This window comes from Echeneis naucrates, chromosome 13, assembly GCF_900963305.1.
Source record: "Echeneis naucrates chromosome 13, fEcheNa1.1, whole genome shotgun sequence".
NCBI lineage: Eukaryota > Metazoa > Chordata > Actinopteri > Carangiformes > Echeneidae > Echeneis > Echeneis naucrates.
The window spans coordinates 25,164,312-25,187,889 of NC_042523.1; the positions used below are offsets into that span (position 1 = coordinate 25,164,312).

At 43.2% G+C, this 23,578-nt stretch overlaps 3 protein-coding genes across 6 annotated transcripts in view; 1 reads left to right on the top strand and 2 right to left on the bottom strand.

Moving 5' to 3' along the window:
- brip1 (BRCA1 interacting helicase 1) overlaps positions 1–4,186 on the bottom strand; it is a 28,229-nt gene extending 24,043 nt beyond the window's left edge. For all 3 annotated transcript variants that reach the window (XM_029517463.1, XM_029517462.1, XM_029517461.1), the window contains exons 1-5: positions 3,805–4,186; positions 3,418–3,529; positions 2,941–3,153; positions 2,727–2,863; positions 2,160–2,294 (exon numbers count right to left, since the gene is read on the bottom strand). In XM_029517463.1, the coding sequence (XP_029373323.1) occupies positions 2,160–2,294; positions 2,727–2,863; positions 2,941–3,153; positions 3,418–3,529; positions 3,805–3,897 (690 nt within the window). In that variant the 5' untranslated portion in view covers positions 3,898–4,186. The remainder of the gene's footprint in view (positions 1–2,159; positions 2,295–2,726; positions 2,864–2,940; positions 3,154–3,417; positions 3,530–3,804) is intronic.
- Positions 4,187–4,781: 595 nt separating this feature from the next.
- ppm1da (protein phosphatase, Mg2+/Mn2+ dependent, 1Da) lies at positions 4,782–10,910 on the bottom strand. Its single transcript, XM_029517346.1, has 6 exons — positions 10,298–10,910; positions 9,380–9,608; positions 8,209–8,333; positions 7,700–7,881; positions 7,356–7,580; positions 4,782–6,909 (listed from the first exon to the last, which is right to left on the bottom strand). The coding sequence occupies exons 1-6, from the start codon at positions 10,779–10,781 to the stop codon at positions 6,535–6,537; spliced, it is 1,620 nt and encodes a 539-aa protein (XP_029373206.1). The 5' UTR covers positions 10,782–10,910; the 3' UTR covers positions 4,782–6,534.
- Positions 10,911–12,383: 1,473 nt separating this feature from the next.
- appbp2 (amyloid beta precursor protein (cytoplasmic tail) binding protein 2) lies at positions 12,384–22,208 on the top strand. 2 transcript variants are annotated; one of them, XM_029518284.1, is made up of 13 exons: positions 12,384–12,753; positions 15,629–15,717; positions 16,414–16,565; positions 16,869–16,992; positions 18,228–18,396; positions 18,487–18,576; positions 18,668–18,735; positions 18,817–18,922; positions 19,012–19,136; positions 19,973–20,058; positions 20,660–20,850; positions 20,937–21,102; positions 21,286–22,208. In XM_029518284.1, the coding sequence occupies exons 1-13, from the start codon at positions 12,517–12,519 to the stop codon at positions 21,546–21,548; spliced, it is 1,866 nt and encodes a 621-aa protein (XP_029374144.1). In that variant the 5' UTR covers positions 12,384–12,516; the 3' UTR covers positions 21,549–22,208. The 2 variants fall into 2 exon arrangements, with proteins under 2 accessions (XP_029374144.1, XP_029374145.1); XM_029518285.1 differs by lacking the exon at positions 15,629–15,717.
- The last annotated feature ends 1,370 nt before the right edge of the window (positions 22,209–23,578 follow it).

A 23,578-nucleotide genomic window follows, 5' to 3' on the forward strand; every position in this document is an offset into this window, starting at 1 on the left:
TGACAGAGCTCATGTGGGAGAGCTACTGGGCCAGGTGTGAGGGGGAACAGTGGAACAGGTCAGTGGTGTTACTGAACACCTCCCAGCGTTCACAGGTAGGCTTCTGTTGCCGCGCTGCCTGCCAACACCTGATAGATGGAAATCTCACACTCGGGGGGGGCCAGTCTAAGGGCACAGAGGGGCCGCAGGCAGCCGATCACTTCGTATCACTGGCGCCTCTCGCTGGATGCCAATTTGCTCCTCATTCCGCAGCTTTCAGGGGCCTGGAATTCACTCCAATAAGGGTGGGCTTCAATAACCAGGACCTCAGAAGACATGACACCAAACACCCCCCCTCCAGTGAGGGACGGTGGCAAATATCTGCCCTCCAAAGCACCTGTTTATCCCTTGGGCGCAGTAACCAGCGGGTGAACCCCATTCAATATTTATCCCTGTGGCTTTCACAGATCAGCGGGCCGGGCGAGGCAAACCCTCTTAATTAAAACTGGAGCTTGCTTCAAAGGGCCCCATTCAGGCCGTCAGTCAGCACTCCCCGGACAAAGGAGCCCGGGTCATGTAGCTGCAGGGAAACCAGAGACGGATGCGCTTTTTCGACTTCACTTTCCCTCCTCCTCTTTTTCCACCTCCCGTCATCCGCCGCTCTAAACCCAAACCACACACCTGCAGCTTCAGAGCAGAGTTCGACCACAATGCTGCAACACGGCATCTTGTGTTTGGGCACATGTGATGATGGTCTCCCCAGGAACATGGATTATACAGCAGAAACAGCTTTTTCTACCTTTAAGAACTCAGGGATACTTGATGCACCCGATTTGGTTGCTTCTTACTGAGACAATGAGTTGACACAAGATCCTTCACACTTCATCATTAAGATCAAAAACTGACAATTTACACAAGAAATTATTCATTATCAATGTTCTTGGTGAACAAATAATCAACACCTGAGTGAACGATGAAGACTTTGGCCCTTTAAAACAAAGTTTCTTAGCTGAAACGGTCTCAAATCATTGGTTAATCCAATGCTTCTCAATGATTTTCTGTTACGCCCCCCCAGGAAGAAGAAAATATTTCCCGCCCCCAACGCCTAGTACCATTTGTCTATAAAATTGTGAGAAGTACACCTCTGCATTGTACTCTTCTTATCATTAACGAAAACACAAAAAAAGAAAAGAAAAGAAAGGAATATAGATCACACCTTATTCTAGTACAGCAAAAAAAGTATGATCCGCGGGGGAACATGTGCCCCACTATTTGAGAAGCACTGGGTTAATCAGGTCATAGCCTGGTTAGTTACCTGGATGGTTTTTTCATCACAGAAGGAGAAATAAGTCAGTTTTTAGGTGTTCAGACAGTGAGAAGGTAAGAAAGTACTGAAGTTATCAACTTCCATATACAGATTTATTGATGGAAACAAACCAAAAAAAAAAAAAAAAAAAAAAAAAACTTCACTGTGGCTTCACAGTGAACATATCACTGAATTCTTTTTATTATTTTGTATAAATTAACATGAGATTAAAACAAACCTTCGGGTTTGAGACTGAACGTGAATAAAGACAGAAATGTGGAGCTGTAACACTGAGCTTTGGAATCTATTCTTGATTTATCAAAAATAAATTAAACTGATAAATAAGAACCCTCATTTTACTTTTAAATGAGGGATCCACTAAATAAAACATGAAGTCAGGGACAGTTTTGTTTTTTTAACTATGTTTCCAACTCTCTTTCCAGTGACCTTCAGTGTCACAAACGTGTTGTGGCTCACTTTTCCCTTCATGTGACTCAACTGGTGTAAATATGTTTCAAGATTATTTGTTAGAAAAGATAATCTGTGGATAAAAAGTTCTACTAATATATAGAATTATATTATCCAGGAAAACTGATGATCATGTTTTCAATGATTATTTATTTGCTCACACAAAGAAACTTGCCTCCATAACGAATACACACTTTGTTCCCTGTTTAACAAACAAACTCCATGTTTTTAAATTTAAACCACGACCTCAGTTTGGTGGAGTCTAACGCCATCTGGTGGTGAAGTTGAGTGATGCTCAAAGTGCAGCTGACACAGTGAAACTATCGACTTGAATTGACTTTGGATTGATAGCATTTAGAATGTAAAACATTAACTAAAGTGTCATTATTGTGCATCATATACTCACACCACATGATGATGACGAGAAACCAGGTGCTGAGTTCTTCGTCTCCCATTTTGGATTTGGAGGCTCATTTTCCACTTCATCATGATCATCATCGATGAAAATGACTCCCTGCTCCAGACGCTGCCTTTTCCTTCCCTGAGGAACAAACACAGAAACTTTACAAACTGCACATTTTTCCACATTTGTATTACAGCCAACGCTGAACAATTAATCCCCCCGTGCTGGACAATTTATGTGCACTATCTCAAAGCTGCCATGTGCAATATCTATCCAATATCCAGTTGGGACCAAATCCAGTTCTGTGTGTACATATTTCTTTTCATTACTGTCTTTAGTCATTAGTGCTGTTTTATTGCTTTATTTATAATGTGTAGTTTAATTATGTTTCATTATAATGTTTACCTTATGCACCATGTCTCGAATGCACTATTTGCCTGTTTGTTTGTTACTCCATTCAGGGACATGCAGAATTCCAATATACCTGTTTTTAACTTGTACAAATGGCAATAAACTTTATACATTCGCTACAGTAAATTACAGCAGTGTGTACAAAGTGTCTGTGCCTACCTTCTGCTCAGCAGTACGGATGCGCTTCCTGTCTGGTTGGAAGTCATCATCAACAGAGTGGACAGAAGATTGAAAGTTCTCACATAGTCGAGAAGCGATGGACTTTTTCTTGGGCTGCGATTCCTCCAGTGACGACACTAAGACAAAAATAACGGACATGCTCAGGAAAAATAGCCTGTGACACCACAAACATGTGAAGGGCTCGTGTCCTCACCTTGTTCGTGGGCTCCAGGCACCTGTTGTGCTGTTTCTTTACATGGCAATACAGTGACGTCCACAACATCAAGTTCAGCCCCTGAAGCCCTGCAGGTTTTACTGTGACACACACACTGACAGAAGCTGCTGGTGTCACACTTCTTCCAGCCAGCTGTGTGTTTATCTGGCTGGCTCTTGTCCTCTTCTGGGCTCCCTCCTTGCTGCAGTTTGGCTGTCATCACATAGGAAACACAGATTGAACAAAGACACTCTCAGTCTGTTTGTAGAGTTAATACATTTTAGTGTTAAATAAGTTCTCTCTCCTTGATACAAATCCTCTTTGATCATTGGATGAGATTCTGACTATTTGGAACTGACTGCCAACTGGAATCAGTTCTATGAGTTAGAACATATCAACCAAAGTAAAATATGTTTTCATACAAAAAAAAAAAATGTGGGAAAGAAAAACAAGGTCTTGGGCTGGCAGCAGGCTCACCCAGCCGAGCCTGCTGCCAGCCCAACGCAGAGCAGAGCAAGGCCAAGCTCTTCCCACTTCCTGTGGGACTCTCCAGGAGACAGTGCTGCCCGGAGTTCAGTCCTCGAATGATCTGCAGACGAGACAAACACACAACTATATCAGGCACTTAACCACAGTCACAGACACACAAACTGGGCAACTTCACAACAATGGGAAGATAAAGATCATATTTGTGAGTTTTCTGTGGAGAACTCTTTGTTGAGACAATTCTCCAACTGAAGCTTTCCATCAGTATCCAGTTTCATACAAACCAACTCTGATCTAAAGTCAAGTGAAGGATATTAAACTAAAATCCTGTAAGTCAAAGCAGGCCGATGAGCTGGTGAAGTGGTGACTGTTACTCACTGAATTCATCATGGACAGCTGGGAGGGGTAGGCCTTACAGGGGAACTGGACCTTCACCCCCCCGATGGTGTATTCCACCGGAGAAGCAGCCATGATGACCCCCGAGTCTTTATTCTTCCTCCTGCCTCACAGAGAACACATCTGACGGTCGGTCAAAGGTCAGCAGGCCGAGTTGACCTGTCTCTCGTAGCTAGCTTAGTTTCAATGACACCGAGCTAACGCGAACGGCTAATTTTTCCCGCGTTACTCCGGCTCGTGTCGTTTCTTCTTCCCGGTTTAAACCGGAAACACCGGACACGGAGACCTCCCTCTGAGTTTAACACCGACGCTGACGGACAGATGTTGTTTGTTGTTGTGGTTCTCTTTCACTTTCCTATCTTCTTTCCCGCCCTCAAAAATCACATTTACGCAATTGACAGGAAGCGACACAATTTCCTGCCGCCGCTTTCAGAATAAAATCCTTATTGTTAAACATTGCTGAAGAGGGAAGCAACCTCCGCGTTTTTAATTTAGAAAATCATTCAAAAATAAAGTTTTTACTCACAAATATTTTATCATCCATGTCACCAATGTTTACAAAACGTGAAAACGTTTACGCGTATATTTTGGCGGAAAAAAATAACGGAAATGACGTTAAAAAACGAGCCTTCAAAGGGCCAGTCTGTCTGTTTTGGGTTAATGATGAGGAATGGCTATATGTCGGCAGAACTTTAACAAGATAAACCAAACATTTTAAATCATGAGAAAGGATGCACAGACTATGATGCTGTAAAACTGGCAGCACTACAATTAAGCAACATTCTCAAAAATATAAATGCAGTTAAACTATCAAGTGAAAGGGAAACACATTTAGTGAGTTGAGATATATCCAGCCCTCAGTTCACTGAGCTAATATTTCATATTATTTATTATTTCAAAGCAACAAGCAGAAGGTGTCATTAATTAGAAACCATCTTCTCGCACAGGAACTTTTAATTTCTGAGATCTTTTTATTTAAATATGTTTATTTCCAGATGAGCATCTTTCACATTTGTACTGTACACATGCACTGCTGTTAGTACAGCCATTTGAATTGGGTATTATTCAACAGAGTAAATTAATATTCTCAAAAATAGCATATAAAAACCATACAGGGACCCAAACTAAAGTGAGAGACTGTATTAGCAGAGAGAACATGTCACACATGGGGATTACTGTTCCTCACACACTGTTAATCAATAATGTACAATATTTTTGAAGCAATCCATAATGCTACAAATTCGTATGAGAAATTGCACTTAGCTCAATGTAAATACATTATCACATAAGATTTTACAAGATTAAGACATGTCTGTGTTTGCATGTGTCTTTACACTCTCGTGGTGAATGTTTATTATAAGAATCATACAGTCAAATGTAACAAAAACATCCGAGGTAAAAGAGGACACTCTACTCAGATTAATAAAGATTCCCTTCTTATGGTTGAAGTTAAAATACTCTGATTATTTGTCCTGAAACTTTTCCCATTTACTGTATTTAAGTTTTAGGCTCAAATTTGATTCTCACTACAAGAGAAAAAAAAATCCTATAGTCACACAATAGTGCAAAAATATTCTCTTAAAAAATCCGTGCAGAGTGTATTTACCCACTAAGGAGCCTTGTGCATACATCAGAAACAATACAACTGCAGCTTGGAGGGACAATGGCTTGTAAAAGGACACTCGAGAAGTGGCAGGATAGACTGGTGATGTAAAACAGTCCTGTCGTTAGAGACCTACACACTCATGATGGAGCGTTTCTCTAATTGCCGTGTGGTTGACACACGTGACATCACCAAAACCCCCAGTGCCATTACAAAGGAAGTCAGGGCACAGAAAATAATCAGAATCAGAAACATCTGATCTACAAGAAGTCCTTGTTTCAGAGCTGCCAAACGTTCAGCAAACTCATATGTGTGGAGACAGACTTACAAACTCCTGAGAGGCATTCTCAGGAGAAAGGGGAAAAAAAAAACAAAAAACAAAAAAAACTGATGTGAGCGTGTGTGGAGGAGGCTGACAGGAGGCCATGAAAAAATAACATCAATGTAAAATGTGGATTAATCCCTTCAAACCTCACAGGGGCATTTTTGTACTCTCAGAAATAAGAAAAATGAAAAAAAAAAAAGTAATAATAATAATAATAAATAATTAAAAAAATAATCCAACCAAAAACGACATGCTACTGACACTTATTACATATATTCATTAATAAATATACACAATGTAGTAGCTTTCTGGTTTGTGACTGTAGCAGCACCTTCATATTCAAGACAAAAATCTACAGTGATTAAATAGGATGATAGTTAAAATATGCTTCAATACAGGGTGTGCACACAAAGGTATCTGGAGAGAGTGAGATGACAGCTGTGGTGGAGCTCATCTAAAAGACATTTTCATCTTTAATTATTTTACAGCAAAATAATATATAAAAAATATATATTTTGTTTTAAATGAACAGATCGACTTAATCCTTAATACTCAACTATAAAATGCATAATATTTACGCCAGCATCATTACATACTTATTACAACTGTAACCACAAAAAGGTGAAACAAACCTTAATTTATTTCCGTGACACGTGGAGCAGAGAAGGTTTGAGTTGTGAGGAGAAACATACGGAAGAGGGATGCCACTGGACACGAGGATGAATGTGAGAGGCAGCAGGCTGGTGTGTGTGTGTGTGTGTGTGTGTGTGTGTGTGTGTTTGTTTCAGTACACACACACTGTGGTCTTATTATGCTGCTGTAGAATCGGCGACACATTACTGGACTCCTTCTGTTTTTTCTCTGCGTTGTGTTGGGCCAGCGGCAGTCTGTCGGCAGTCCTGCGCCGGGCTTTCTTAGCCAAGTGACCCGACAACTGTGACGACGATCCGTCAATAGTTCTTTTGCTGTTGGGTGTCCTGCCACTGGGACCAGACTGACCGGGCAGCTCGGTACCGCTGTTCGGACACAGTGGAGTCAGAGTGAACGGGTCAGACAGATTCGTGTGATACAGGCTGTTGCTTCCTGATAGTCCATCCCGTCGCTCCAGGGCAGGGAGGAGCTCGCACACTGAGGAGGGAGAGTCCTCCTCTGAGGACTGCTGCAGGAGGACGGAGCAAAAGAAACAGGGATCAACAACACTGATTTAATCTCGTTCATGCCAGCAACACACTGGATCATTTTTTAAACCTGTCATGTTAGCAAGGCTGTACGGATAAAAGACAACAGTTATTTTGACCTCACAGCATCACTGACTTTAAGTGTCCAACCGACTGTGTCTCTCTGGCATTAAATCTTTAGTTTTAAAAGTGTAACATTAGACTGTGCATACAAGCTGGAAGTTAATTGCTGATTTATCAACAGCACCAAATTAATAAGCTTTTAATACTAATATTATAATTATGGTCAAACAGATTCAAACTGCGACAGTCATGACAAAGGATATTTCCAAAATTTGTCAAACAAATTAAGTCTGATTGATAATAAAGCCTTAAGAAACTGTATGTCTCAGTAGTTGATGTCTCAAAAGTCATTGACAGCCCTCACCTGCAGCAGAGGAGTGTTAGCACGGGACATTGAGGTGGGGGGACCCTGGGACACCTTGGCGAGGTCAAGCAGCACTTCCTCGTGGTGCAGGGTGTCCTGGGAGGTCCCAGGCTCCTGCAGCGCGATCACAATGGCACTGGTGTTATCGGCACGCAACATCCGCTGGCGCCACCTCAGCAGAGCATGGCTGACAAGCTGCCGGGCACTTGAGACGCCACACGATGCCTGGAACAAAGAGGAGTGTCATTACCGTGACGCCACATCATGAGCGCACAACGATGCAGACAGGAAGTTGTCTATCTGTGATGGTCAGATATAAAGATCAAGAAAGGAGTGACTCTCACCATCATCTCGTCGTTGTTCTGACACATGGAGATGGCCTCTTGAGGTGGCACCATGTTCCACAGACCGTCGCTGCCAAGGATGATGTAGCGGTGTTTTTTGGGGTCGAGGGTAACAACACTTGTGTCTGGCTCAGGTGAAACCACAAACTCCCCGCTGTAGAAGTCATAACTCCACAAGTCACCTGATGCAGAGAAGAGAAACTTGGCTGAATGGATCCAAACAATAATTCATTTCCTTTTTCTTTCTGATAATTCTGCAGAAACATCTGCAGAGTTTGATAAAATATCCCAAAGGATTTGATGAAAGACACAAAACAGCTCTGACCAGATTCGTTAAGAATTAAACAAATCACAAATTAATTATAACAAATGTGCGATTTTAATGATCTCAGTCCGTTTCCCCGAGCAAGTTAGTCTTTAGAATTATTCTGTGACTAAACCAGCCATGGATCAGTGCTGCCATGTTAACAGTTGAGCCCTTGAGTGAGCGTCATGATCGTTTTTCTCACCTAGAGCTCTGGCCACTGCCAAGAACGGTATCTGGTCGATGACGGTGCTGCGGCGGACTGGGCCGTTATGACTCAACCGTGGCCTCTTCCAGACGACCCGGTTCACTCCAGACTTCTTAATCACGCTGTTCACGGACACAGAGACAAGAGTTGCTGGTTGAACTGTTTATATTGATATTTTACAGAAAAGGTTAAATTATACCAGTTTAGTTAAAATGAGTTTGATTTAAGGCTTATAGATCCTGCACTTAATGCCCGCTCAGAGGTTACAGGGTCACATGACATATTCCCCAACAATCAGCCATCAGGTTGTGTTTTGTTTTTCTCAGATACAGATAAAGGCACACTGCTATTAATCATCTTTGTTTTCATTCTCTGTCCCTTAATAATATGCAGACTTTAGATGTAACTAACAGGAAGAACCATCTGACAAGTTGGTGCAGCACCTGATACCATTTTGGTCTTTACCACTTTAAATTACCTACGGAATTACAATGACAAAATCAGTGAGTGTCAGTTCTTTGTAACAGTTGATGGAATCATGACAGAACACACGTTTCAACTTGTCAGTCTTTGTGCTAAATCGTGTGTCACAAGGAGAGTTGACGACTTAATTCACTTTGCATTCTCCCAAACACTGAAGAATAATAATCAGTCAACGGCTCATAACATTTTGCATCATGTGATCTGCAAGTTCCACTTGTGTGTAGTTCACAATTCCATCATGCAAGCCTGAACCAAATGCATCCTCTTTATATTTTGTCCTGTTCTCATTCCACAGCTGTAAACCTTACATCTGTGGAGTTTACTCTGTCATGTAAACATAAAAGCTCAGTCGCTGTCAAGCCAATCACTGCGACATCTTATCAGTAAACATGCCACAGACAGTTGAGAGACAATGCCCCTTAATGCAGATAACATTTTGAGCTTTGTAGAAAACAGACACTGGCAGTGCAGGTGAAGAAATATCTTCACATTTACCCAAAACTTCCAACATCTGCCACCCTGTAGTACAGCTGTCACAGTCAATTTACTGTCAGTCTGTGAAACACATTCAACACAGGACCCTGTGGCAGAGAATTCAATTGAAAAGTGCTGCCACATCAGAAAGCACAGCTAATATTAATTTAATAAAATGGAGGGGCAGGGTGTTTTATGCTTTAAGTCCTACCTTCCTCCCAGACCTTCAATACGCTCCCTCTCTCTAGGTAGCTCAGGTTTGTGGTCTTGTGTGACTTCCACTGCTCTGATGAATGGAACTGTGGGGTCGTCCTGGATCCCGAGAACCACCGCAGAATCCCCAACGTGGGCCACATACATGCGGTTTCCTCTGATCACCACCACACTGGCTGTGGTGCCTGATGTGCTGGGAAGGCCCGTCAGAGTCTTTGGCCACTCAGCTGATAACATTAAAGACAAAACCGGTTTAATGTAGTGATCAACAGCCACTTATTCTTTAATATCAGTACCATTGAGTAAATTCAACAACATATATTTGATAGTACAGTAAAATATTGGGTGGAAAATAAAAGCTCCTAAAAAATACCAACAAATTCTCTTTAAAGACTGATAGACTGAGCCCATATCAAGCCTGTGACCTTTGGTCCAGTTCACAGGACCCGGTCTGTCGTGGACCTGGACTTTCCAGTCTTATCAGAGTCACATATGTCCTTTTAAACTGAGTGTTGGCTCCAGCTGTTAGACAGGAGACCTGCCCGGACACATCCTGACACACACATACATACCTGAACGTACGCACGCACGCACACACCTGAACGGACACACAAATGCTGAACGATCGGTTTAATAGTGAGTAAAACACACATATGTATGAACACAAACAAAGAGTGAGTGGCGTTAATGTGATATATTATATTACAATCCCACAGACAATAAGTTCTTTGTTGATGCAGAAATCATTTGCTGTATTATGATTTACTGTGCAGGAGGACGAACAGAATCTGGAGATTCTTCTGGTCAATGCTAACCCGTTAGCCGTAAGCTAACGGAGTGTGAACTTCGGCTGCGGGCCGCAGACTCGACAAAGAGCGACATTTCCCCGCAAACTTCAGATAAAAGTGGAACTCACGGAGTTTTTTCCACATGGCGTGGTGACAGGCGACGAAGCCTTTCCGGATGGCGGCGCAGACGTCCCGGTCGCAGCGGGACCAGAAGCCGCGCTGCTTCTTCATGAAGTCCCACAGATACTCCCGGGCGAACTGCGCCGCTTCTCGCCCTCCGTGGCCGTCGAACACGGCGAAGAACGCCACGGAGCGGCGGGAGTGGCCGGCCGCCGGCGGGCTCTGACCTTCCGGCGGAGACGTTTCCGCCGACGGTCTTCGATCCTCCTCCGGCGGCTCGTGGGTCTCGGTTGGAGGATCCACCGCCGGTCCGGTCCGCCGAGGACCCGGGGAGTCGACTCCCGCCGCAGCGCTCTCCTCCGGCTCCTCACCCGCCGGCGGCTCGCCTTCCTCCGGCTCGGGCTCGACTACGATTTCGGTCACGTCCTCCATGTACTTCCTCCCCCCCTGGTCAGTAAACACGCTCACTCGCAGCAGTAACGCGGTCTCCATCGCTCCAGAAGCAGCTGGCCCCTCGAAGTCCGGATCAGGATCATATAAGAGGACAGCGGAGTCCAGACGGTCCGGATCGGCGTCCGTCTTTGTTTATGTTCGAGCAGAGTAGGCATGCTCCGACTGACGTCACCGCCATCTTCTTCTACGGACGTACGGATGTTTCCGCGTCTGCGCAGCTGCTGCCCCCTACCGGATACCATTATTATTACTAACTTTTATTATGAAATCATGAATGATAACACGTGTTCAATTGTGTCACACTGTAGATAATCATGTTAAAAGAACAGAGCACAGAAGAAACATCAAACATTCAACTTCAGAGTTTGGCTGAATCATTTCTATGAGTATGATGTGTTGGCTTTCAAATACTGAATGTAATGGTAAGATATCTCTGTCAGGCAATCCACAAGAGAGATTCCATCCAAAGTAACAGCTGTGTAAAAATTAAATAAAAGGAAGGGATGCACTAGTGAGGGCGGTGGCATAGTGGTTAGTTCTGTTTCCCCACAACAAGGAGGCCCTGGGTTCAGTTCCCTGCCTGGGGCCTTTCTGTGTGGAGTCTCCAAAGACATCCTGTTTGGGTTTATTGGTGTCTCTAAACTGTCCGTAGGTCTGAGTGGTTGTTGGTCTTTCTCTGTCTCTGTGATGGACTGGAGACCTGTCCAGGGTGACCCCGCCCACGCCCAGAGTGAGCTGGGATTGGCTCCAGAACCCCCCCGTGACCCGGAAACAGATAAGGAGTAGAAGATGAATAAATTAATTATGCACTGATGAGCATTATCAAACCCCTGAAGACTACTGCTGTGGTTGATGGCAAACAGGATATAAAGAAAAACTTAGAAAAACCTGGGTGTTGATGTAACAATGGTTTCTACAAACACCTCCTTGATCCTGCCAAGGACATCATGACATTAAGCAAAGCAATAATGAAGCTATGCAAACAACCAAAATATTCTTTAAAACCAAATCAAATAAACCAACGATTGCACAATGAAATGGCATGTTTCTTTTTTTCCTTTTTTTTTTTTTTGAGTGGTCTTAGTTGAGCAACGAGAAAACTAATACCAAATACAAAACGATAAACAATAAACCAATACAGTTGCTAATTACATAGATGAGCACAATACATTTTAAGATTGTCACACTTTTGGTTTATGAATAGTAAACAATCAGCTATAATGTGAGTATAGTTGCATGCAAATATATTCATCTTTTCCCATAAACTCCCATTGTCAGGAAACATTCAGTGTACATAAAGTAAAACCAAGTCATTTAGACTACACAGGAAATCTTAAATGTATTGACTGTGTAGTCTAAATTACTACATAATAATGTAGTCATAATGACTAAATAATTACACATTGAAGACAATGTTTTGTTTCCTTGTATATATGTTTTAAAATGTAACATCTCGAACCTTAAAAAAGTGAAAAGTGAAAAGTTAAAAAAGAGTGACTGAAGTATGATGTGTATTTATTTAAGTTAGTCAACGGTGAATTTAAAGGTAACCTTAACGGTATTTTGTTGTTTTTAACTTTATTTTATTTTTTTTTTTTTAACTGCACCATGACGTCAGCACGTCAGCGGCAGGGACGTGCGTCGGGACGGACCTGCCGTCGGGTCGACGGATAACCCGAGATGGAGGAGAAAGATGGATATTAAACGGTGAATGTGGAGGATCGGCGGTAACTCGGTGACTGTTCGGGGGTTCGTGTGCTCGGCCCGGGAGTGAATGCTGTTCGCGGACCCGGGGAGGACGGGCTTTAGTCGCGGTGAGGCGGACCCGGGGAGGGCTGTTAGCTGCGGGGTTTTTTCGGAGAGGGAAAACAACATGGCTGCGGTGGAGCTCGAATGGATCCCGGAGACGCTGTACAACACGGCTATCTCGGCCGTGGTGGACAACTACAGCCGATCCAGGAGGGACATACGCTCGCTGCCAGAAAACATCCAGTTCGATGTGTACTACAAGGTAAGAGCCGCCGGTCCGGAGGCTCGGTGCGGGGCTTCCAGCTCCCGGACCGGACCGGTCCGAGCCAGCTGCTAACGCTGACTGTTAGCCGAACAATTTTCCGTCCTGGAGACCAAAAACTGGCTCCTCCGGGGGAGCTAACTTCTGCTAGCCGTTAGCATGCCCTGTCAACCTTCACTGAAACTGAACACAGCTCGACCTTCTGGATAATTTCATCGATGTAAATGAATTGTGTTGTTGTCATCACTCATCCAGCTGTCAGACAGAGCTAAATCAGAAATAGAAGTTCTGACTTTGTTTTTGTTCCAACGACATTAATGGGGTTAATGCCACACTGAAATCAGATGAGAAAACTGTTCTAATTCTGAGCCATAAGCTGTTCCAGGGATTTAGAAACTCTGGCCTTATGAACACAGGTTGTTCTGCAGATGTAGAATCTGTTTCTTCAGTCACAGGAAACGCTAACCTGTCACTAAAAGTTCATTTTGGATTCAACACAGATCTTGGATTCACACATCAATACACATTTATTGTTTTCACAGATTCATGGTACATGTCCAAATTTAGACATAGTGTATTGATGTATAATAAAATTAAACACAGTAAATTGCCTCAGTTATTAACAATATTCATCTGCTCAGGTATAATTAGTCATGCATTTCTGTAGTAAACATTTAGAGCCTTTTGAAAAGTGCAATCGTTTGACAATCATCATGGACCTACACCTGGCGCTGAAGTGTGATGGTCCTGATCCACAAGGTTAGATTTTGACAGCAGACACAGAAAAGAACTATGTTTTTAATACAGTTGATGGAAGAACTTCTTTCATGTCTCAGTAAGCGAGAGAGCAGCATTAGATACTCCTCTTCACACACCTTTACAGATGTCATGGAGAGATTCACATGTCATTGTGAAGCACTGACAAGTCAAATTACAAACTGTAAACTTCCCTTCAGAGGGACAAAATGCCCAGAGAGAAACCGCATGGCATCTATCTGGCCGTGGGGATTCGTGTGATGTAAATTCTGTCATCTGTCCAGGACCACATGGCCTCCTGTGCAGCCTGAAACTTGAGACCATTCACCAACTCTTGCTGAGAATTAAAGTGGACACTTGTTTCATGTGGGTCGACTGGGATGTATGTATGTAAGATTCTGAAATAGCTTTGTGTGTTGAAGGATGGGGGGTCAATTCTTGGATGAATCATGATTCATCCAAAAATTATTTCTTGATGGAGAAAAAACAATAATTGGAAATTTTAAACTCAATTCTCATTTATAACAGCTTTGTGAGAGGAGCCCTACAAATGTGAATGGCAGTGATTAAAACGCTCCTCCCAGCTCCTGCCATGCTTTTGGAATCTTTTTTAGCTTCTGTGAAGCCAAAGGTGGGGACCCAGACAAATAGCTGCTATATTTTAAAAGCAGCAAATTGTTGCAGTTTGAAAAATTAAATCAAGGATCAACATAAAACAAAAAAAAAGAATTTCTTTTATTGTATTTGAAGTTTTTAGTCTCATAGTTTTTATACCCTGCACTGAAGGCCTACACCTTATTTGTCATTGTACTTGTGGGACATTACACGTTGATGCACATTGATATGTAAACATGCTGGATTCTAGCTACAGCTGGTTTCCATCTGTACTCCCTTGGCAGATTAAAGATTCATTTAAAATTTGATGCAACAATAATAATTTTATCATAAAATCAGAGCCCTCTGAATCAAAATTGAATCCAATCATGGAGCACCAACAAAACATTCCATAACTACCTTACAGTGGTATAAATGGGTTTATATTAACTGAGATCTTAATTATAAAGTAAATTTTTAAATGTAACTGTAAAGCACCTGACCTTTGAACTTTCACCTCTGGATTTCCTGCTTCTCCAACAGAACTAATTTAATTAATCTTCTGGGAATCATTTAGTAAAACAGCACCATGATCAAACAATTTCAACATGTTACCATTGTGCTGTAAAAGAGTAGTAAGTTATAAAACCACCATCAAATAATGCGCTAATGACTAATTGAAATGAGACGTAGTAACAACAGCAGCGGCAGCTGGCTACACTCACTGCTGGCAGGTAAAATAAAGCGGTTGGTGTTTGTCCTCGGGTCAGTAGTTGTGCTTTGAGCTAAACACAAACAGTTTCTATCATGCTGATATTACATCTGGAATTGATGTTTTTACAGATTTATTTGTATGAGTGATTGTACAAGGCCAAATAATGATGGACCTTGCAGACTTAAACTATAGTTTTAAATGTCAACATACAATAAAGAAGAAATAGTTCTCTGTTGCCTGACAGTTCAGTTAGTTCACCACAGCTGTCTGATAAATTAGCTCCCTATGAGTGAGTGTAACTTGTGTACAAAGAGCTGAAGTTAAACTTGCCCAAACCAAGTAAAATCATGTCACTGCTCATCTCAGCCCTGAAAAAAAGGAGCTGATCCACCTCAAACTGTCACATTGCACTGACATTAAGGTAGACTTAACCCAGTAACTGCAGCTGGGAGGGAGAGACTGCCATTGTCTCCTATAGACCTGCCATAGAGAGCCATTCAGTGTGACAACTTCCAGCTCAGTGCATTTTGATGACAGACTAGACATCAGCAAATGTATTTGTTTAAACTCCAGAACAGCAGACAGCATTTTCAAAAGCATCACTTAAAACACCCGTAATAGAACCTAGGACAAAAAAAATGACAGATCCACCTCTGAGGCCACAGCTGGGAAATGTTGCCCCCACTTGAATGTTATTAATCTGGAAAGTTAGTACCTCCAGACTCCAGACTCAATATTGTATCTCTAGTAGAAGCATTGACTTCAGTATTGTTGTCAGCTCATCGTTCTCTCCATCTGTGTCTCTTTCAGCTTTACCAGCAGGGCCGGCTCTGCCAGCTGGGAGGAGAGTTCTGTGAGCTGGAAGTGTTTGCTAAAGTCCTGCGGGCTTCAGACAAAAGGTAAAAACATTAATGGGACTGAGCTGCCTGAGAACATCCTGGACACTGTCCACCACAAATGTATCTTCTTATGGATATCAACACTTCAAGTCAAGACTGGAGAAATGAAAATGTGGACCTTTAAAATCAAACTCCATTAAGCCCAAAGAAGAGCCGTATGCTCCCAACCATCAGCTGGTCTTCAGAGCTTTTATTCCTCCTGATGGTTCCTCCTGTTTTCTCCTTAAACCGAAACAGCTGATCCGTCCAATCTGAAACTGATCAGATCTGGATCAGTCTGACTCTCTGACTGGAGCTCTGCTGCTTTTGTTGCCTCGTTTTCTGAGCTATCCTCCCCTATTACGGTGAGCAGAGTCTTTATTGAGTCACATATAGGTTCACCTGATTCTGATTATCTGGAAACTTGGAGACATTTTTTAAAAATTCCAACTGAACACAGAAAAGCCTCAGCGTGGTTCAAAAGAAACAGGAGGGTGAATGTAAACTTGATGGCAAACATTAAAGCCTTGTCCAACCTGAATGTTAAGGTACATTATTGACCCCCTGCCTAGAGTGTTATCAGTGAGCTGTATGTTTTGTCATTGATGAGCTCAGTGTGATGAGAAAGTCTTATCACCTCAGGCAGATAAGCTGCAGCCAGGATCGTTAATTCACTGATCCTCTAAACTGATGTGATCCATGTCGCTGTCCTCGCAGACACCTCCTGCACCATTGTTTCCAAGCCCTGATGGACCACGGTGTGAAAGTTGCCTCAGTTTTGGCAAACTCCTTCAGCCGCCGCTGCTCCTACATCGCAGAGTCTGATGCCCACGTCAAAGAGAAGGCCATCCAGTTCGGCTTTGTGCTGGGTCAGTGCTCGGGGTGGGGGAGGGATGAAAAGTTGAACACAGAAACTATGTGTGAATAATGGGACGTGTTCATCCCAGTGATGTTATCTCGTGTGAGCTGATAGGAAAACAACCTCAGAAAGCAGACACTGAGTCTGTAATGATTTTAGAAATGTTACCTTTAAAAAATTCAAATCTCCCCCAGGCAAATAATTATCTCTAAGTACACCAATCCTAAGTGCCAGGGTGGGGGAGAGGTGATGCTGATCCCCACCGCCTCTGATTTGGAGACAGGTGCAGTAATCAGATGTGTTTTGCCACCAGGTGGATTCCTGTCTGATGCGGGTTGGTATGGAGATGCAGAAAAAGTGTTTCTGTCGTGCCTGCAGCTTTGCACGCTCCACAGTGAGGTCCTCCACTGCTACCGGGCTGTGGAATGCTGCGTCAGGTCAGTCCCATCAGTGAGTCTGGAGCTGACGCCTCCCACTGATAACTGCTAAATTTACATGAGAAATGTTTGTGGAGTAAATTTATAGCCGCTGTGAATGTGTTCTGTATTTGCATCAGATCAGAACCACATTGTTCTGGAGATGAAACAAAAATCACAGACTGATACAGGTTTTTGATTTGATTTGATTTTTTTTTTTTTTTTAAGCTGGGCAGTGCAGAAAATCAGTGATTAGCACTGTCGGTTCACAGTTGTGGGTTTGAACCTCTCTGAACCTCTCTCTTATCAAGGGGTTTCTAAATTCTCCATAGTTATGAATTGTTGTCTCCGTGTGTCAGCTATGCCCAGACTGTGACCCTCACCCAAAAACAGCTGGAATCAGCCCCCCATCAGCCTGCACTGATCAAACATCAGACAGCTCCAGTTCATGGAGCGTATGTATTGAGATTTGTTGTGCTGACTTGAATAACACACTGTTTGTAACACTGACTGTAGATGAATATCTCATACAGGGAGGGGTTGTAGTGGGAGGGGGCATTTGGCTCTTACCCACTTGGAGCTTATTTTGTAGAAATTCATGTTTGGTGTCTCCCTAACCCTTTTCATGCAAAACACCATTGGCCAACAACAGCACAACTGAAACAGAACGACAACTACAACCACTACAGCAGCAGCACAGAAATCCATTAATACAAATATTATTTCACGGCAAAAGCTCACATTAAGGCTAAAACATTGCGCAACACCGTGCACATGTCCAACCGCCCCCAGCACACAGAATAAAGAATGTACGTTTTTCAACAAACGCTCGTCATCCCTCGAAGAACATGGAGACATAAATGGCTCTGTATTAAAAATTAAAATCACATTGTTAAACTGTAAATTGTTTTCCATTTCCATAATGTGAAGGAGACCTGAGACCTGCAGACTTCAAAATAAAAGCACCATAACTTTTCTAAAAGAGCTCATTTCTAACTTATAGAAACAAAATAAACAATTAATTAGTAAAATCTGATAAAATAAATCAGCAGTTTCTATATTTCGGCAAAAAAACCAAGTAAAGCAAGTACAGCCAATGGTAGGTGATGGAGAGCATCCCCCTCCCTGTAACCCACCATGTGCTCATACAACCCCACGTTAAGTCACACAAACTGTCACTTTAATGTGACAGCAAATCAGACAAGGTTTATCTCTGTAGATTCACCTGAGACTTTTCCTCTGTCTTGTGCCTACAGGCTGCTTCATGTCCGTAATGGAAACTGTAAGTACCACCTGGGGGAGGAGACTTTCAAGCTCGCTCAGTCTTACATGGACAAATTAGCCAAACATGGCCACCAGGCCAACAAGGCAGCGCTGTATGGTGAGCTCTGCGCCTTGCTCTTCGCCAAAAGCCACTATGATGAGGTACGGGAGCAGGTTTAATTAAGACAATGTGTCTTTGTTGTACAGCGCAGCAGGTTGTGTTGTCTCATCTTTTGGTGTGTCATCTTGTAGGCATATAAGTGGTGTATAGAAGCTATGAAGGAAATAACTCCAGGGCTGCCTGTCAAAGTAGTGGTTGATGTCCTCCGGCAAGCCTCCAAGGTAACGCTCAGACCGGTGCAGCTTGTTATTTATGACGGACAGTGTTGTAATGTCAGACCTGTTGTGTGAAGACCTTGTCTTTGTGTCGCAGGCCTGTGTGGTGAAGAGAGAGTTCAGAAAAGCAGAGCAGCTGATCAAACATGCAGTGTTTCTAGCAAGGTAACCTGCTGTGTCCCATGAGTCCTGATATCCCTGTTGTCCCTTCATGTCGCTGACTCCAAGTGTGTCTTTGTCTTACAGAGAACATTTTGGTCACAAGCATCCCAAGTACTCTGACACGCTGCTAGATTATGGATTTTACTTATTAAATGTAGACAACATATGCCAATCAGTGGCTATTTATCAGGTGAGGAGCATAATTGTGTGTGAGTTATTTATTCTGTTGTTTCTTTAGGAGCTGTATTGATTCATTCTAAAAATTTGCCCTAATTCCAGACGGCGCTGGACATCAGACAGTCTGTGTTTGGGGGGAAGAACATCCACGTGGCCACGGCCCATGAAGACCTGGCCTACTCCTCATATGTTCACCAGTACAGCTCTGGGAAATTTGACAATGCTCTGTGAGTGCAATGAATCTTACAAACTAATTGCTCCTCCTCAACCAACTGGCTAATTACATTAGACATGAGCTCCTTTATAGATGAAGCACATGATGACTCACTGATGGTGTGCTGTGTTACTCGCTCTACTTGTATTCATGTTACGTAGCCACGTGCCGAGGCATGTGTTTAAAGGCTCTGATGGATTTAACCCTCTTAAATCCACAGAAGTGCACCCACTCCCGAAAATCACTCTGCTCAGAACATTTCTCCACACTGATCTTTGATCTTGAGAAAACCAGAGATTCGAGTCTTTCTATCAAGGCCCAATTTGTTTGTGTAGCTGTCAGCTGCTTGTATACCCAAAGTCTCTGGATCAGTCCTGTATGTTTCTGAGTTTATTGTGTTGACAGAATAAAGACAATCAGATATTTGCAGCTGATTTTTTTTTTTCATTACTACTCCAAAGAATGAGCAGAACTCCTGTTCAGATAAAGATAGAAACAACCCAAACACACAAGAAGAACTTTTCTGTTTTACTAAATGTTTCTGAATATGTGGAGACTTGGAGACATTTTTAATCAGGAAAGCTTAAATGAGACTCTGAAGGGTTAAAAATGACTTTCAGTCAAGTTTAAGATGTTTTTATATTTTGACTCATCTCCTCTAAGCACAAAGGCCCTCATTGAGCATTGGGTAACACTCCAACCTCTTTAGACTCTCATCCACTTTTGCAATGTATGTGCTTGAAAACAACTGTGCTTCTGGAAACACTTGACTTTCTCAGAAGTGTTTATTCTGAGCAGGACCAAGAATGTGTTGCCAAGTTTGAGTCAGTCACTGTGTCTGTCCCTCAGATTCCACGCAGAACGTGCCATAGACATCATAACTCACATTCTTCCTGAGGACCATCTGCTGCTGGCCTCCTCCAAAAGGGTCAAAGGTAAGGCTGTTTTCTGGGACACGCTGGACTGCTGCCCACTGTGTGCAGGGCAGCATCTCACAGGAATTGTGGGAAATTCCACCAACCTCTGTGTCTCAAACTCTGCTCAACATAAAAATGCAGACAAACAGACTGGTGTTGACATATTTCAGAACTGTTACTAATCTATAAAGACGCTGAAAAACCATCATCACACCATTCATCAATAGATTACTGCTTTGTTCACTGAATCAGTTCAGAAGCTGTTTGACTTGAATAAATCAGGGAGAGATGTCCCTGATGTCTCTTTGACTACTTCATAAATATCTTCATGATTTAGGACCAGCTGATGTTACACATGCAGTTTGTTGTTGTTATTATTATTATTATTATTATTATTATTATTATTATTATTATTGTTATTGTTGTTATTATTATTAATAAGACTCAGCTGTTTATCATTTGAAGATGAAGAGTCAACAGTTAATAATCTCTGATTTCCCCATTAGTCATTTATCAGACAGATGACAGACACTTACATATTTAATATTATATATTTGGTTTAATGATAATTAACCATGATACAGTTGTGTTAGCAGTGATCAATCTCTGTTCCCATCAGCCCTCATTTTGGAGGAAATAGCCATCGACTGCCACAACAAAGAGACGGAAGAACGCCTCCTGCAGGAAGCTCATGACCTGCACCTCTCCTCGCTGCAGCTCGCCAAGAAAGCCTTTGGAGAGTTCAACGTCCAGACGGCCAAACACTATGGCAATTTAGGACGACTGTACCAGTCCATGAGGAAGTTCAAGGTGAACCGTCTGTCTGTGTTTGTCCATGTGTGTGTGTTGGGTGTTAATATCTCTGGTAACCAGCTGTGTGTGTGTTTGTTCCCCAGGAGGCCGAGGAGATGCACATAAAAGCCATCCAGATCAAGGAGCAGCTTCTGGGCCACGAGGACTACGAGGTTGCTCTGTCTGTGGGTCACCTGGCATCACTCTACAACTATGACATGAACCAGTATGATGATGCAGAGCGGCTCTACCTGCGCTCCATCGCTATAGGTCAGAGGGGGGGTTGGTGGTGTGAGAGTGGAGTCAACACGATGAGTTTAATATTGTGATGGCAAAGGGGCACTGTGATTGGTTGTTGAACCTCAAGTTTGTTCCAACTGTCAGCCGAGGAGCAGCCATGTTGTGTGTGGCTGTGATGGGAGTTGTGTAACTGTTAACTGTTGTGCGTCACAGGTAAGAAGCTGTTCGGGGAGGGCTACAGTGGCCTGGAGTACGACTACCGAGGCCTCATCAAGCTGTACAACTCTGTGGGAAACTACGAGAAGGTGTTTGAGTACCACAATGTGCTGTCCAACTGGAACCGACTGAGGGACCGGCAGTTCGCTGTGGCCGACGCCCTGGAGGACGTCAACACGACGCCGCAGCAGACGCAGGAGGTGGTGCAAGCTTTCCTATTGGCTCAGAGCTTGGGCCCCACCCGCCCCTGTCTCGGCTGATTTTTTTTTTTTTTTTATGAGGGATTGGGGGAAGAAAGAGACACGTGGGCATCCACCTGATGAGGACAAGAGACGAGCCAGGATGTGATGCTTCAGTTGCGCGTGCACACACACACACACACACATACATTTAGTCATGGAAAAACAGTAGCGAGGACACCATTATCAAACCTCATTGACTCCCACAAAAACCACCGGGATGCAACTTGAGAGTGAAGCGTCACCACAGAAGAAGAGGAAGAAACCCTCAGATGTCCTGTGAGGACGAGGGACCAGCTGTCCTCCTCTGAGTCTCACTTGCCTTTTCTCTTTCAGTTTGGAGCTACAGGACGTATTTTTGTTTTTGTATTCGAGCTGGTGTTTCTCTGAACGCCATGAGACTCGACCATGTTCTCCAGGTCACAGCATCATAATCATCAGTCTGGATCACACATGGACACTGTGGAGTATTTTTGACACTTGTACAGTTAAATGATTGTGCAGATTGTAGACCCCCCCCCCCCCAGGACAGGCCTGTTAGTGAACTACTTGGTGGAATGTGTTGAACCAGTGGGTTTGTTGTTACACAGATCAGACTTCAGTGCTGTTGTGTTCACTGTCTATTCTTTGTTTTTCAACCTACTCCTGATAATAGCATCATTAAAATGCCAATAACTTATATACCAATGTGTATGTTCATGTAGCCCCCCCAGCCTGCCTCCCTTTGATAATGCTTTTCCCCATTGAGCCCTGAATGCAACTCAACACTTAAAAGATAGATATGAAGAGGAGGGAAAAAAGAAAGCTGCTACATGAACAGAGGCTCAGAGCCCCGCCCCTTTGTGTGATTGTGTGTGTCTGTCTGTGTGTGTGTCCACTGATAGAACTCTGGGTCCTCCACTTTTGACAACCAGCCTTACACCAGCTCACAGGTATCTGCCTGTAGACGGACTTCAAAGTGCTAAATAACCTAATATACCCTGAAGGGCACTGTGGTGGGGACCAACAGTCTATATTGGTGTGTGTCTGTGTGTGTTGCCTGCCTGTCTACCTGTATGTCTGGCCTTTCCTCTCCTCTCTGTCCTGTCATATTCCCATCAATTCAAAGTCCCTGTTTTTTTTTTCCCCGTCAGTTGCTCCTGACAGAGCTGAACTGTCCTGGTGCTCACAACAGACTGAACAATCCTGGAAACAACCAGTGAAGTGACATTTAAAGGGCCATTTCACTAAATTCACAGAAACAGGAGCTGGTCCTCAGTGGTTCCCAGAAGCTGGAAGGTTTGATGTTTCAGAGTGCAGGTGAACCTGTTGGCGCTCTCTGGAGGACACACTGTGTAACAGCAGCCTCCACGTCCAAATGACCTCATCAGCATTCATTCTCTGGAATATCATGAACTGCTGACCTCTAACCAACCCAGAGCAGGTCAGGTGGATCCAACCTGCTCTGGACTTTCTCCTGATTGGATGGTACAGTCTGTCAGTCACACAGTAACTCCGCCCCCTAACCTCTCCCCTCCTTCCTGCTCTGTTTCCCTCTAAGTGGAGCATCATTTAAAAAAATTAACATCATGTTGTATTTCAGACTGAGACCATAAACTTATCAGGAAAATGTTTACTGAGGAGGAGGAGGGACATTTTGCCATAGACTTCAATACAGTCTGACTTCTTTTACCAGTGGAGCCGCCCCCTGATGGTCAATAGATAGAATGAAGGTCTAAGGCTCTTAAGAACCGGGGTCCTGGTCCAGGTTTACAATTTGGTCTTTGAATTTGTGTGTGTTCATGTCTGAGATAAGACCAGCAGTTTCAGAAGCCCAGTTGTGTGTTTGTTTGTGGGGACCCTTAGTTATGGAACCACTGATCCAGAACAAAAAAGAAGTCTGAACTTGCCCTTTAAAGTCATTTGGTGTAACCATAGAGATGAAATCTGCTGAGAATGTGATGCCTTCAAGAACCCACTGTCTTTTTAATGAATGAAGAAAAGAAGCTTTGCCTTGCTGTCGCTTCAGTGTCGGACGTCTTCCTCCCCAAAGGTGGAGTGAGGGAGGGGTT